At 34.7% G+C, this 14,544-nt stretch overlaps 3 protein-coding genes and 1 long non-coding RNA gene across 4 annotated transcripts; all 4 read right to left on the reverse strand.

Annotated features, from left to right (window-relative positions):
- Positions 1-406: 406 nt before the first annotated feature.
- LOC116711233 (transcription factor HES-5-like) lies at positions 407-1,120 on the reverse strand. The gene is made up of 2 exons (XM_032550645.1): positions 1,034-1,120; positions 407-926 (listed from the first exon to the last, which is right to left on the reverse strand). Exons 1-2 carry the CDS (start codon positions 1,097-1,099, stop codon positions 720-722), a joined length of 273 nt encoding a protein of 90 aa, XP_032406536.1. The 5' UTR covers positions 1,100-1,120; the 3' UTR covers positions 407-719.
- Positions 1,121-2,844: 1,724 nt separating this feature from the next.
- Positions 2,845-4,523, reverse strand: LOC116711232 (transcription factor HES-5-like). Its single transcript, XM_032550643.1, has 2 exons — positions 4,431-4,523; positions 2,845-4,324 (listed from the first exon to the last, which is right to left on the reverse strand). Exons 1-2 carry the CDS (start codon positions 4,491-4,493, stop codon positions 4,001-4,003), a joined length of 387 nt encoding a protein of 128 aa, XP_032406534.1. The 5' UTR covers positions 4,494-4,523; the 3' UTR covers positions 2,845-4,000.
- Positions 4,524-8,696: 4,173 nt separating this feature from the next.
- Positions 8,697-10,113, reverse strand: LOC116709806 (transcription factor HES-5-like). Its single transcript, XM_032548460.1, has 2 exons — positions 10,027-10,113; positions 8,697-9,913 (listed from the first exon to the last, which is right to left on the reverse strand). The coding sequence occupies exons 1-2, from the start codon at positions 10,087-10,089 to the stop codon at positions 9,485-9,487; spliced, it is 492 nt and encodes a 163-aa protein (XP_032404351.1). The 5' UTR covers positions 10,090-10,113; the 3' UTR covers positions 8,697-9,484.
- Positions 10,114-13,346: 3,233 nt separating this feature from the next.
- Positions 13,347-14,544, reverse strand: LOC116709807 (uncharacterized). The gene is made up of 2 exons (XR_004336967.1): positions 14,409-14,544; positions 13,347-14,313 (listed from the first exon to the last, which is right to left on the reverse strand). It is a non-coding gene; the product is annotated as an uncharacterized LOC116709807 (long non-coding RNA).

Raw genomic sequence — 14,544 nt, forward strand, 5'->3', positions numbered from 1 at the left:
CCACTAAGCCTTTCGACAGTTCTGAGGAGGATTGGATGTGCTGACCATGTGTGCAGTTCCACCAGTGGTTTGCTAATTGCTGTTGGCTAGTCTTTTGGAGCTGGGTGAGGTTCCTCATCATATAAAGACCTAATTACTTTATAGCTGTGGAATTACCCAAAATAATTTGAGGGGTTTTGTCCAAGACATCTCCCACCTTCAACATTTGCCGGTTGTTAGGTGTTAATGTTAGTTTCTGATCATTAAAAAATTGTTTAAAACCAGAAAAGAAACTACTGGAAAATTTCTAATTGAGAATGTTTCAAGTAACCACAATTACAAATGCAGTCAGATGAAGGTTTGGTTAAAGTTTCATCTTATTTTAATGTAGAAAATAAGATTTCAGTTTCAATTAACTACTTAAGGATAAAATAACCTAATTGAATCAATCAGTCAAGTTTATTTGTATAGCACATTTCAGCAGTTCAAAGAGCTTTACGTCATACAAAAACACAATAAATTATTGCTCAATAAATATACCGTACATCATTAAAATAAGCTAATCCAGTAATATTTGACCAATGTGATCTTCTATTAGCTTTAGTCAGCCTAGTGGAGAGTCAGTAGACGTCTACCAAGGCCTCCATAGAACTTTAGGATCTGGATCTTCATCTTTACTGTGAACTGAGGAGCTCAGAGAAACTTCAGCCTCATTGGCATCAAAACTAGCCTTGGGGTTTTTAAGTCAGGTTCAGCTGTTTTTTCTGTTGCTGGTTCTGCTGCAGCAACTTGGTCAGGAAGCAAACTGTCATCTCCAGGATGTCTGCTTTCTCCAGCTTTGACTCTGGTTGCTGTTTGAGGAACTCTGGACCCAGGAGAGAGTTGAGCTGCTCGATGCTGCTGTTGATTCGCTCTCTTCGTAATTTTTCCACCAGAGGCTTTCTGAGCTGTAGAAACAAGAGAAAAATCATTAGTAAACCTATCCTGGAATGTGCTTTTGTTATTAACATAAAAAAGTCCAAATAGTAAAGAACTTTAAAAGAATCAGTCCTACATTGTGGTTCAGAGTCAGATGCTCCTCCTTAGAGTTGGTCATGGTGGCAGTGGTTGTAGTTGCCATAGTTGGATCTCTGTGCTGTGTGTTCTCTATAGAGAGAATCTGATCACTACTTCCTTCATCCCTCCTATTTATAGTCCCACATCTCCATATAAATGTGTGGGTTTTGGTCGGGATGAATTTTCTCACAGTCTGAACCAATCAGATGGCACTGGGTGACAACAGCAGCACGCTTCCATTCATTTATTGAGGATAATTGTTGGGTCTCAAGGGAGCAGATGAAGACCTGAAGGGAGACACAGAAAAACATATGAAGCTCTTTAACTGGGAAAGTGATGAAGCTCCACATAAAGGACATTTAATTTTTATGCCCAATATTTTTGTCATCTAGATATAATGGGAGAGAGAACAATCTGTTTCCATGGAAGAAAAAGATAATTATATTAGTCATTCATAAATCTCTTTGATGTTGCATTGCATATACAAAAAAACAAACATAAGACAATAGATCTGTGGTATTACTTGTACTGTCAATGTATTTTTTGTCAGAAAAAGCATTGAAAAACTGCAAACGAAGGTGCAGATATCCAGATTCAGACAGCACGTGGCTTAGAGGCTGCATGAGGAGAAGATCGATGGGAGGTTCCCACACTTCCTCCCCAGTGCTGTGGTCAGTGGAGCATAAAGGGATTTCTGAAACAGATGCTGGCTATGTGTTGCTATAGAAACGGTGTTACATCACCAACCATCTGGATGGAAATTACCCCATTGCCTGGCTATAGGAATGTGTCTAATTTAAAATTCTATGAAAAAATATAGCTTTGGTTTGCTCTGTCATATTCATTGATTGCAACAATTCAGAATCACTGATTATTATCAATTCAATCAATTATCAATTAGTGATTTCCAGATAGACAATTGTGGCTGGCTCGGGTAGTCACTTCTGCTGCAGTTTGAATGGTTCTCATTCACCTCCAGAGTATTTTCTTATGTCTTTTTGATAAACAGAAAGATAAACTTCCCTCTCTAGAAGGAAAATATGAACCGTGGCTTTAACAGCATGATATGGACATTGGAGTCTGAGACTATTTCTGGGGGCAGAAAATAGGGGAGCATATTTAATTTCCCTCACAAACTCTGTTGTTATTTAAATTGAATATTGGCATTTAGGAATAAAATGTAATCAATGTCAGTTCTGTGGAAAGGATGACTTCCAATTTGTATGTGTAACTTTTTCCTCATTTCAAAATGATGAAAGCTTTTAAAAAGCTTTTACTATTGCTCTGTATAAGAAGAAAACAACCATGAATGAAACATTATAATTGCGATAACAGTTACAGTGTGTTTAAATTTGGGCATCAACATGTGACACAAATTGTCTAAAAATGAAAGTTGGGGAACCTTCAGTAATTACACTGTGGGAATCAAATTAATTATTTGAATGTAATCTGATTATCTGCAGTATTCAAGTTACATTCTGGGTTAGGTTATCAGTACTATTCACAAAAAAGCATTTATTTTTCAAATGTTGCTTGTTATGGGATAATTAGAGATGGCATAAGCAGTTATGGTAACAAAAAAAAAACTAAGCTGTTTTGACCTGAGATTGACATGATTTCAGGAATACTTGTTTAACATCCTTCATCAAAATTGAATCTGAGTTTATGAGAACATGTTTCTAATTACTCACAATGCACCAAATGGTTGTTTTCTAATTTAACTAAACATATAGTAATAAAAATGATTAAATATAGAAAAGGAACCATAATGTATACATAAAGTTGTCAGAAATACAACAGAGAACACCATTATTGAGGATTTGGTTGTGTTTATTACCTCAAACACTTGAAGTTGTGAAACTCCATACAAATCTGATGAAACATCAAACATCAACTTGTAGATTTCTACAAGACAGTGTACTCAGAGAGAGTAAAGGAACAACATCTTTATAAAAGATAAACAACTTGAAGAACTCACTGTTCTTTGAAATTTTGCAAACGTGTAAAAAAAAGCTCTACACTTTAAAAAGAGAAGATAGACATCTTTTTTCTGACCTAACCCGATCACATCAGTTTTAAAGCCACTATTTGATGAAGCAAATATTATCAGAACAAAACTGTTCAACATAAAACACAGTTAAAAAATAAACTGATCTTAAAATAGATCATGTAGCTGTAATACCACAAAGTGATAACAAAATGTTCAGAAGAATAACATTTTTGATATCTGATCGAATATGATCAAAGTGTCCACTGTATCAACCACAGAAAAGAAAGTACAATTCATAAAATTGCGTTATCATTACACTTTTAAGAAGTAAAGTATTGGCATTAGTAGTTTAGAAAATATCTGTTTGGTGTAATCAAAGAGATTAAAAGTCAAATAGGAAACTCGTCCTTCAAAGGAACTTTTCATCGCAGCAATAAACAGAAATCAAACTACAACAGGTATTACCTTAGTATTATAGTCAAATAACATTGGCAACAAGAATTAGTTCATGCAATATGCACCAAAACTCTTCATGTTATTTCCTAAGAATATTACATCTTGCACTGAAAGAAAATGAATCACTAGGCTTCATATATAGAAGCAATTTTTGTTCACAAACAGGAAGATCAAGTTCTTAAAATTTCACAATTTAGTTCAGTAATCTTGACCAATATGGTATTGTTACTGTACAGAACATGATAAATGTTATTAGTATTATTATTTACCCTAAGGTACAGTAAAAACAGATTGCAATTCAATCTATGAAATTTCATACAACATGCATAAGATTATTTTCCTTCTCAACACAATAGATGCTGAAGCAATTTCTGCTGGAAATATAATAAAAAAAATGCAACAAAATGTACATACATTATAAAAACTCTGTTTAAACAGAATAAAAAAAAATCCTCTCTGTTTCTAAGAATAGTCATATTTGACCAATGTGATCTAGTAGCATCTACAATCAGTAGGTTTCTACCAAGGCCTCCACAGAACTTCACAATCGGGATCCTCGTCTGTGATGCTCTGAACTGTGGAGCTCAGAGAGATTTCAGCCTTGGTCAGGTTGTCATCAAAACAAGCCTTAGTGCTTTTAAGACGGTTCAGCTGTCGTCTCTGTTGCTGGTTCTGCTGCAGCAGCTGGGTCAGGAAGCAAACTGTCATCTCCAGGATCTCTGCTTTCTCCAGCTTGGAGTCTGGTTGCTGTTTGAGGAACTCTGGACCCAGGAGAGACTTGAGCTGCTCGATGCTGCTGTTGATTCGCTCTCTGCGTAACTTTTCCACCAGAGGCTTTCTGAGCTGTAGAAAGAATAGAGAAGTCATTAATAAACCTATCATGGAATGAAATGTTGCTGTTAGTAGAAAAAGCTTAAATATTAATGGGTTTTCTGATAATCTAACTTACCTTGTGGTTCAGAGCCAGATGCTCCTGAGAGTTGGTCATCGCTGCAGTGATTGTAGGTGCCATTATTTGGTGTTGATGCTGTGGAGGTCTCTGAAGAGAGAATCTGATCTCTGCTGGCTGCCGGCTCCTATTTATAGTCCCAGATCTCCATATCAATGTGTGGGTCTCTCTCTGGTTGAGCTTTCCCACAGTCTGAGCCAATCAGATCTTCTAGACAAACAATGGGCATGTGGGGCACTAACATGCTGTCGTTAATGCCTGCAGGGATAATTGTTAGATTTGAGAAGGAGCAGGTGGAGCAGACTCACAGCACTTTGTGTCAATGTGGGAAAGTAGTGACCCTGGAAGCTGATATGCTCCCTAAGGTGGAGATCAATGGAGTTAGAATAACAGCACACTTTTAAATTTAACATTTCCAAACTGAAACAAAACAGCTTTCAGATTCCGAGAAAATAAACATTGATTGGTTAAAACTAAAATTAATATATAAAGTCACAAAAGTTTATTTTTCTTTATTCTAAAATAATTTACGTTTTTAGTTTTATAGCAGAATTACATGAAAAGGAGGAATCCTATGAAGTGTCATTAATAATTTAGCATGGTAGAAATCATTAAAGATACAATTCATGTCAATTAACATGCTGAGGTCCAGATGCAGCTGAGTTTTGGCACGTGCCCTTTTTGAGCAGCAGCGTAATTATTAACCGACACGTGCCTTGTAGCCAGTGTGAGTAGCATGTCGAGCTGAGTTTCCCACACTGAGTGTCTGCTGTGATTAGAGAACCACAAAAGCCACGTCTGTGACAGGTGGTCTTAGACACAGAGCATTACATCACCAACCATCTGGAGGGAGAAGCACCCATTGATGGCTTTGACAATTTATATAGGCCAAATTCAAGTAAGAACTATGTACTAGCCTGTACAAAAATGTTTTTTGTTAAATTTTAGCACTGTAATTATCTCAAATTGTTACCCCATGATCAAAATTGTAAACACCCTCATAAAATGAAGTCTGGTTCCACTTCTAAAGAATGGAACAGTCTTTGGGGACACAATGTCTTGAAGTGTGTCAAATCCCTCAGGAGAACTAGTAATTTGCTACAAGTGCATCTCATTCACCTACATTATTACGTAGTGTCCAGAGTTAGTTGTATTACTTTGCAACATTTTCCATAACATTTTATTGTTGTGATCTGTTGTAATATGTAGATGTGTTGATTTATTACATTTTTTTTTTACATATTTATGAAATTTTACCTGAATGTAAGTAGCCATAGAAACTTGTCCCACTTTTTTAAATTGTAAAGATGAGGATAACGTAAACAGAATAACTGGAGATTTTCACAAGTGTTTGAATTCAGGTTGGTTAATTTGGACATAAAATGTGATTTCACATTCTTTTTTCTTAAAGAAAAGGAAATTTGGAAAGAAAAAGCATATTTTGTCCAAATATATGTATATGTATTTTAATGTATGAAAATATTTTTTATTTATATTGTCAATAACAATATAAAATGTACTTCTTTGTAGAATCAATTTAAATATAAACAATTGTATAAAAAATGTGCTTACATAAAATCGATCATAAGTTCTAAGTAAATCAGAGTTTAATAACGGTTCATTCTAAAGATGCTAGAGAATTTAAGTGGGCAGTGATAATGCAACTTTCTTTAAATATCAACAATGAAGGATGTAGTGCCATCTAGAGGTACACAAAACAAATTGTAAATAACTGAATTAGCTACACCTTTCCACTAAACTGTAGTGGCCCCAAAAAACAGTGGAAGCACCAAGAAGATTGTAATGAAGTTTGAAAATCTTTTCTTTGACACCCTTTTATTCATTTTATTTTTCTTTTGTTTGCTATATTGTTTAAGCTATGTCTTGTACTCTGATGGAGGAATATTGTACATAGAAAAATGTAAAAGTGTCAAAGCCACCCTTTCAAAAATATTTCCCTCTACATTATCCTCTTTCAGGTCAGTAATTACAAACTACAAAGCTGTTCTGTAAACTTGTAAATCAGTTTTGTGTTGCATTTTTTCTTCTCATATCAATCCCATTTGTTAGTCTCAATGGTGATGAAGTGCTGTGAAGAATCATGATTTCAACAAGTACCTCTCAAACAGGGGATTGAGAGGTTATTTTTATGAGTGCACTATTGTTTTTACTTTAGGTCTCTCCTTTGGCATCTGGTCTTAATATTGCTTCGGTATTAAAAATCCAATATTCATAAAATGTTTAATGGTGAATTGTCTTTTGTTTGAATATATTTCTGTTGTTAAAATCAATTTGTGCCATTAAGCCAGAACTTAACATATATGTGGAAGTGGTAAGATTCCTGTGAATGAATACATTAAAGAAACTGAATTGGCAAAAATATATATTTGGGAGAAACAAACCTACACAAATATTAACTTTGTAAAAGAGTAACAGATTTATCTAAGTGAGGCTGAAAACAACTTGTGTATCTGGAGCTGGGCTCCTTTGTAATCTGTCTCCCTTCAGGTCAAAGGTCGGGATCTATTGTCCCACAGCGACTCTGTGAGTGAGCCTTTTCTGTTTTCCCACACTTCGTCCTATGATGAGAGGAACAATAGAAGTGTGCCTCATTATGCAAAGCATAAGGCAATCATGACCTCTTTAAGGAGGGTCATTGTTATTCAGTATTTCACTTTCAAACATCTAAAAGTGAAGGTTCTGCACAAAGACATAAAAATCTTTCACAGTTTTGATTTTTTTCAATTGCAAGAACAAAATGGCATTAAAATTGTTACAAATCAGAGCAGAATCTCCTCAGTATGTGCTCTGTGTGCCACTAAATAGGCAGTTGCCTCTGTCAAACAAACATAATGAAATTTGTGCTTACTAAGAGAAACTTGTACATAAAAAATTTACCTTTATTAACTACAATAGATTCTATAATCCTAGTTTAATTTGGTTAATAAAATATGTTTGAAATTAATGGTTATTTTAGATATTTTACTTGTCATACTTTTTGGATTTTAATTAGTATTTTCTTCCATATCAAATGTTTAAACACATTTAAGAGGGTAGGGCTGCTTTTCGACACGTGCCAAATCCCTTTGGAGATTGGTCAACTGCTGGTGAGGTTGATTATGTTAATTACGTAAAACCCCTCTTCAGGGCTTTCTCATTCACTGCTGATTAATGAAATCCGCTCATCCACCTAAATCTAAATGTACCCTCTTTCCGTATTTCTTTAAAACACTTAAAGTTGTTCAAATTTAAAATTTCTTAAGACATTAGGTCTAAAAGAAAATCATTCCTTTCTCAATTGAAATCAAGATTTGACAACATAACTGTTATTAAATTTTCACTAAATTTTTTGCTGTGTAATGAGTTTTGTAGGTCACTAAAACTGAATAAGCAAACTGAATCATCATCAAAGATGCATACTGTTATATAAGATTTAGCTTTCAAAAATTTATCTTTTAGCTTTAAAAACCTTTAAAAGTTGAAAAGGCTTCAGTATTGAAGTTTGTATTAGGCAGGTAAAATTAAAGTAACAAATGCTAACAATTCAATAATACAACAAATATTTAGACAACATTGAAGCAATAAAATCACAAAATAAGGCAAGATTTCACTACATTTATGTTAAAAATAATTTTCTCTTTAAAGAAGGAGCTATTTTTAGTGTGCAAAGGTGCAAAATGAGTTAAGAATAAAAAAGCAGAAATCAACTGGATTACTAAAACATGAAAGAACGCATTCTGATGTAGGCCTTTTACAGTTAGTGCTCAGTCTCTCAGTTAACCTGTTTCTCCTCAGGTCAAAGGTCCAGATCTATTGCCCTACAATGACTTTTATCTGGTTTCCCACTCTATTGTTCTGTAGGAACAATAGAAGTGTGCATCATTAAGCACATTAGGTACACTGTCATGACTCTTTTTAATGGGGGGACACGTCAACACATTTTTTTTTTTATTTCTAACATTGGCATTTAAATCAACACATAAAACAATGCTGTGACACAATTTGTAGTTTAGTTTTGCTGAGTCCTTTTTGAGACTTTTTATACAGAGGTAACTGAATATATAGTTGAAACCAGATGTTGACAGAGATTGTATAAAACATTCTTTTTCCTCATTGTGTGAGTAGGCTGCTCAACCTACATAAGTAGAGTTGTGAAGCCTAAGTCATTGATTATCAATTTATGATTATTGCCTGGTCTAAATTTATAAATTTTACTTATTTGTTACTTAAAAACCCAAAGGTAGTAAAAAAAGTGCAATGATGTGATTTTAGTTTCAGCTCAGTTGTTTATTAAAGGCACAATGAGACAGAAAGTACAGAAGTTCCTGCAGGAAGTGATGACACATCACAACAACTTGTCGATTTCAACAAGAAAAAGTCTAAAGATAAGAGAAACATCTTTTTTAAAGACAAATGACAATACAGTATTTTCAAATACAACTTCATATTATTGATTAAATGTTTAACAAAGTTAAAAAATAGACTGACCTTACAACAGATCACATAATGACTAAGCCTAACTTAAATGTGAGACGAACACACCAAAGCATTTACAAAGTAACATTAGAAAGGAACTATTGTCACAGATCCTTCAGTAAATTTTCAAGCATCAGTTGAAAAATTCACTCAAAAACCAACATTGAGCTTTCACTGGGAGGGTGTTGTAACTTATTAGGTGATATACAAAGACATAAAAGTTACACAGAAGGTAATTCTGCTAACTCAGAAAAAGTTCAAAGAAATTTGTCCTACATAAAAGAAGACAATTTCATTTTTGACCATTATGATCAGTACTAAACAATTTGTAGTAAATCACAGAATTACAGAGAAATCCCAATTGCAAAGACAATTTGATTTGCAATACATTTCTTTTGTTAAAAGAAAACACAATGTTGTTTCCACAGGAAATGTGATAATATGCATCATAAAAGCACAATTAAATTAAATGCTTATTTTCATTCAATAGAAGCAGTCCAAAGAAACACATGTTCAGTACATGTTCTGTCTACCAGTCTGGTATACTTTTTCAGGCAATAACCTCAGGCTGTCGGTGTCTACCATGGCCTCCAGGGGGTGCTGGTGGTTGGACTCTTGACTTTATTGATACTTGTCTGGACTGTGTAGTTCACAGAAGAGAATTTTGCCTCTTTCAGGTTCTTCTCAGAGGAAATCTGCAGCTTGCTGAAGTTGTTCAGCAGTTTCTTCTGGGACTGCGTCTTCAGTTCGTCTTTGGAGAGGAAGTTTGTCACCTCTTGGACACATCTGGCATAGCCTAACTCAACAGCTCCTGTGTCTAGAGCTGGATGCTGCTGCTGCTTCTGCAGTTGTCTCAGGAAGAAAACGGTCATCTCCAAGATGTCTGCTTTCTCCAGCTTAGACTCTGGCTGCTGTTTGAGAAACTCTGGAGCCAAGAGAGACTTGAGTTGCTCGATGCTGCTGTTGATTCGCTCTCTGCGTAGTTTCTCTACCAGAGGCTTTCTGAGCTGCAGAAACAAGAACAACGCAGTTATTAAACTCATTCTGCAGTGTGGCATTGGTATCAACATTTACAAAGTCCCACAGATGATAATTATACTTCTTTGAACTTCATATTTACCTTGTGGTTCAGAGTCAGATGCTCCTGAGAGTTGGTCCTTGCTGGGCTGATTGTAGGAGCCATATCTGGATCTCTGTGCTGTGGAGGTCTCTGTAGAGAGAATCTGATCTCTGATGGCTTCGTCCCTCCTATTTATAGTCCCACATCTCCATCTGAATGTGTGGGTCCTGGTTTGGAAGAAGTTTCCCACAGTCTGAACCAATAATAACACAGGCCAAGAAAGAATAGAAGTCTGCCCTGCCACATGCTCAGTGCTCATGTTAGTGGGGGACAATAGTTTGATCTCAGGGGAACAGGTGGAGGAGTGGTGGGAGATGGAGGGAAAGAGACACTGAGCTCTGTATGAATCTGGGAAAGAGGTGATTTCTCATGGAGATCAGATCTACTGCTTGATTCTGAGATCAGTTACATTGCACCAATTATCCTTTCTAACAAGTAAAACATATTTAGTAGTTTGTTTTATTTCTTGATATAGAACATTTGTCTTATGTCGTAATTGCAGCTGTTTAAAATGACGTTTTACTCTTCATGGTTTCTATGAGAGGCTGTACATTGCATTTTTTTTTTACAAAGTTCCACATTATTTAGAATTTACTTTAAGCTGAGTCAAAATTTGCAGCAGCTGCACCCATCAATAGACTAGCCCACATTCTTATGGTTTGTGGTGTGAGGAGAAAGTTTCTCCCAGTTTCCCACACCCCAGTCTTTATTGGTGTGGTCAGTGCATTACAAAGGCACTTTGAAAGGAGTCTTGGGTGACAGATGCTGGACGTACGCTCTAACAGAGACACGTCTCTGATGGTCACCGACCATCTGGAGGGAAACCACCTGATTGGTTGCCTATCTGAGACAAATTTTATTGACTTCTTTAAGTGCAGCTTTACTATGGAGGTGGGAAGACACAACTGAAGTCTGCCAAATTTAGTTTTTGGGGTTAAAGACACATTGGTGTGCAATTTTTAAATGTATTTTTATTGTCTGTAAGCAGATTATAATAAAGAGAACTAAATAAATATATGTAATTAATATATATATATATATATATATATATATATATATATATATATATATATATATATATATATATATATATAGGATTTGGTAGTTTGGTAGTTTTGAAGTTTACAGCCAAATTTCTTTGGATTTGGTTTTTGTTGGATTGGGTTTGTATTTATTTAACCTAAAACCACCTTAGTTGTCTTTACATAATCATTGTGACTACTTTATAGAAACACTAGTCCTGTTATATAATTAATCAGCAACCATTTTTTAAATATGATCTCTGAATCTATTGTCCTTTAGGGACTCCGTGAGTGAGCTTCTCCTGGTTTCCCACAATCTGCCCTTTCACTGCTTTAACTAAGGGAACAAAAGAAATGTGTCACCTTATCCAACACACTGGTCATTCTAAAAGTTTTGATATTCAACACCTGGAGCAGAAGATTGCTCCAACTTGATGATCCAGCAAGTATGCACTACTTACTTCCTTTCTTTTTCAAATAAATGCTTATTAATTAAGAACAGTACAAAATCATGATATAGTGAGGACAGAGTTTACTAAGAGTAAAAATAGGAATGGATTTACAAATGACATTACTAGAGAAAGGTTTTTATTTGTGTTTTTAACCAGTACTTTATTTTGGAAACAATTATACAAAAGTGTAGTTTTCATGTGAGCACATTGGTTACCATACAACTGACCAATCAGGATCACATGAGGCAGTTGATTCATCATGGCTATAAATTGGTAACATGTTGAAGACTGCTTTCTAAAATTTAATGAAATTCTAGTTTACTTTACAAATGACTCAAACGCCTTAGTTAACATTTGATGTTTGTATTGTCTAAGATCCTTTTCTGAAAGATTTGGAAAACTCTCGTTATATAATAATTTTTTATGTAGTTAATTTGAAATTACACTCATACTTCTGAGTCAAAGTTTTATCTATACATGTAACGAGTGGGATAGCAGCTGCTTTATGACACGTGCCAAATCCCTTTTGAGAACAGTTGACAGGACCGGTGGTGCTGATCATAATAAATGCTACTCTCCAGAGCTTTCCCACACTCCATAAAAGCATGTGACCAAGAATAGATAAAAAGATTGCAGTTGCCACTTTATTTTTGTCACTTTATTTGTTAATTTTAGAACTGATTTTTGTTAGAAAAACACACAATATCAGAATAACTGAAAATATTTTACTGAAGCTTTTATTTCTGATTAAGTAAGTAGTAGGTGTCATACTGTTTGAGCAGACTTGTATAACATAGTAACAGAACATTTTATTTAACATTATCCCAAAAAATTCTATTGAAATGAAATAACTAAACAGTTGTTTTCATTTTCAATTTAAGCCAACAAAAAAAATAGATGAATGAAAGGACTACAATAACATAGAAATAATATTATGTCATATATAGACCATATGATATGATATATGATGTATCTTATATTGCTAGAGGAAAAAATCTGACATTTTTTTCTGCTGAAGGAAACATTCATTTGGTTTTTGATGTCTGCCAGTGTCCAGTTAGGGCAAAGGTTGAGCTCTATTGTCCCTCAGCGGTTCTGTGAGTGAGGTTCCTCTGGTTTCCCACACTCTATCTTTTCATTGGTGGAACAATAGACGTGTGCCTCATTATGCATTACATTAGATTGTACTCTGTGGCCTGATTGGGCAGAATCATTTAGTAACTTTGGTTATATGTCAATTTTGGTCAGTAGATATGCTACATTTATGGATTATGATTTGTTTGATTGATATCAAGGCACTACAGGGCTTTTGTAACCCCACTGCTCATGATTCAAATATAGCATCTTTCGGAGTCTTTCATGGTCAAACCACTGCTGACCAAAAGGAGCACAAATGTATGTCTCAGATTTACTAAGAAAACATTTTAAATATCTCCAAGTATTTGGGGAAATAAGAGTATTTTCCCAAAAATAGATAGAAGTGAAACTTTTGAAAATAAGAGTTTGACATGGCCTATTCAAATTTTGGACTAATACCTGTTTAAGATGCTGTAACATGTGTTTCCAGAAGAAAAAATGTGTTTTGTTTTTTTTGTGTGTGTAAAAAAAACAAAAACCATTGCCATTTATCATGAACACTTCATGGCAGTTGCTGATCCCAACAGAACTTTTTTTTCCCGTAAATAAATCATTTCAGCTCTATAATTTATATTTACTTAGATTATCTTAGTCAAACTTAAAGCAAATTGGAGAAAAACCCTAACCTTTACCCTGTCTATAAGGGGGTAAATATTTCTTCACGGTGTTATTCTATAGGGCATATACAACAGAAAGAACTTACAAGGTCTTAATTTATTTCAAATACTTTTATTTAACACATTTTGTACTCTCAGTAGAGTCATATAAATCTGATGACACATCACAAAAATGACTTGTAAACATTTTCAAGACAATTTACTCAAAAATTAGAGTAGAGGAACAGTCGTCTTTACAAAAGACACATATTATGATGAAAACAATAGTAGTTTTGCTTTACATGAAGCAAATAAGATAAGAGAAAAATGTCTACTTTTAAGAAAGCAGTGATAAAAATGACTTTACAACAGGTCTTCTCAATATCATTTCAAACACATGATGGCAGATTATTAATTATATATAATTTTCATTTGAAACTGCTATAATTCTGACAAGATCTATTTTTAGAAAAAAGGAAAATATTAAAAAGAAAACTCATTACAAAGTAACACACAGTTTCCTTAAGGAAATACAGCACACCACATATATACACATAGTGAGAAATAGTGAAAACTTTCAGTAAATTCTGAAAGACCATCTACATCATAAAGTATTCAGTGTTTGTTTGTCCAAACACTTGCTGAATTTTCTTTTCTAGACGTTCTAGTGTTAAAAGATTTGACTGCTATTTCCTTAGGAAACATATAGGAACAGTAACACAACAAATGTTTCATCATTTGTAGCATTTGTAATAATATACACCAATATGGTCTTAAGGATATAACCTCAGTCTACATGCCCCTACTATGGCCCATAGAAGGCGCTGCGGTCTTTATAGACACTTGTCTGAGCTATAAAGCTCAAAGACCTAAGTTTCACAAGTTCTTCTCAGAGGAAAACTGGAGCTTGTTAAACTGGTTCAGCAGTTCTCTATGGGACTGTGTCTTCAGCTGGTCTTTGAACAGGAAGTTCACCACCTCTTGGACACATCTGCAGCAGCATTAATAGGGTGAATGCTGTGGCTGCTTCTGCTGTCTTCTCAAGAAAAAAGCCAGAATGTGTGTTTTCCAAGTTGAAGTCTGCAGGAAAAAGGACAGTCATTAGTAAACCTGTTATTTATTATAGCTTTAGCCAAACCAGCTAATAACAGACTCTTCCTGAGTCTGATATTTACCTTGTGGTTCAGAGTCAGATGCTCCTGAGAGTTGGTCATCGTGGCAGTGATTGTAGGTAAAATGGTTGGATCTTTGTGCTGAAGAAATCTCTGTAGAGAGAATCTAATCTCTGTTGGTTTCATCCCTCCTACTTAT

Source organism: Xiphophorus hellerii, chromosome 20 (genome assembly GCF_003331165.1).
Source record: "Xiphophorus hellerii strain 12219 chromosome 20, Xiphophorus_hellerii-4.1, whole genome shotgun sequence".
Taxonomy (NCBI): domain Eukaryota; kingdom Metazoa; phylum Chordata; class Actinopteri; order Cyprinodontiformes; family Poeciliidae; genus Xiphophorus; species Xiphophorus hellerii.

What these genes read in the sequence shown, in the direction of transcription:
- LOC116711233 (XM_032550645.1), bottom strand. Translation starts at nt 1,099, where the DNA reads ATGGCAACTACAACCACTGCCACCATGACCAACTCTAAGGAGGAGCAT. An exon ending in ATCTGACTCTGAACCACAAT is followed by an intron (nt 927 to 1,033) that starts GTAGGACTGATT and finishes TTGTTTCTACAG; the next exon opens with CTCAGAAAGCCTCTGGTGGA.
- LOC116711232 (XM_032550643.1), bottom strand. Translation starts at nt 4,493, where the DNA reads ATGGCACCTACAATCACTGCAGCGATGACCAACTCTCAGGAGCATCTG. An exon ending in ATCTGGCTCTGAACCACAAG is followed by an intron (nt 4,325 to 4,430) that starts GTAAGTTAGATT and finishes TTCTTTCTACAG; the next exon opens with CTCAGAAAGCCTCTGGTGGA.
- LOC116709806 (XM_032548460.1), bottom strand. Translation starts at nt 10,089, where the DNA reads ATGGCTCCTACAATCAGCCCAGCAAGGACCAACTCTCAGGAGCATCTG. An exon ending in ATCTGACTCTGAACCACAAG is followed by an intron (nt 9,914 to 10,026) that starts GTAAATATGAAG and finishes TTGTTTCTGCAG; the next exon opens with CTCAGAAAGCCTCTGGTAGA.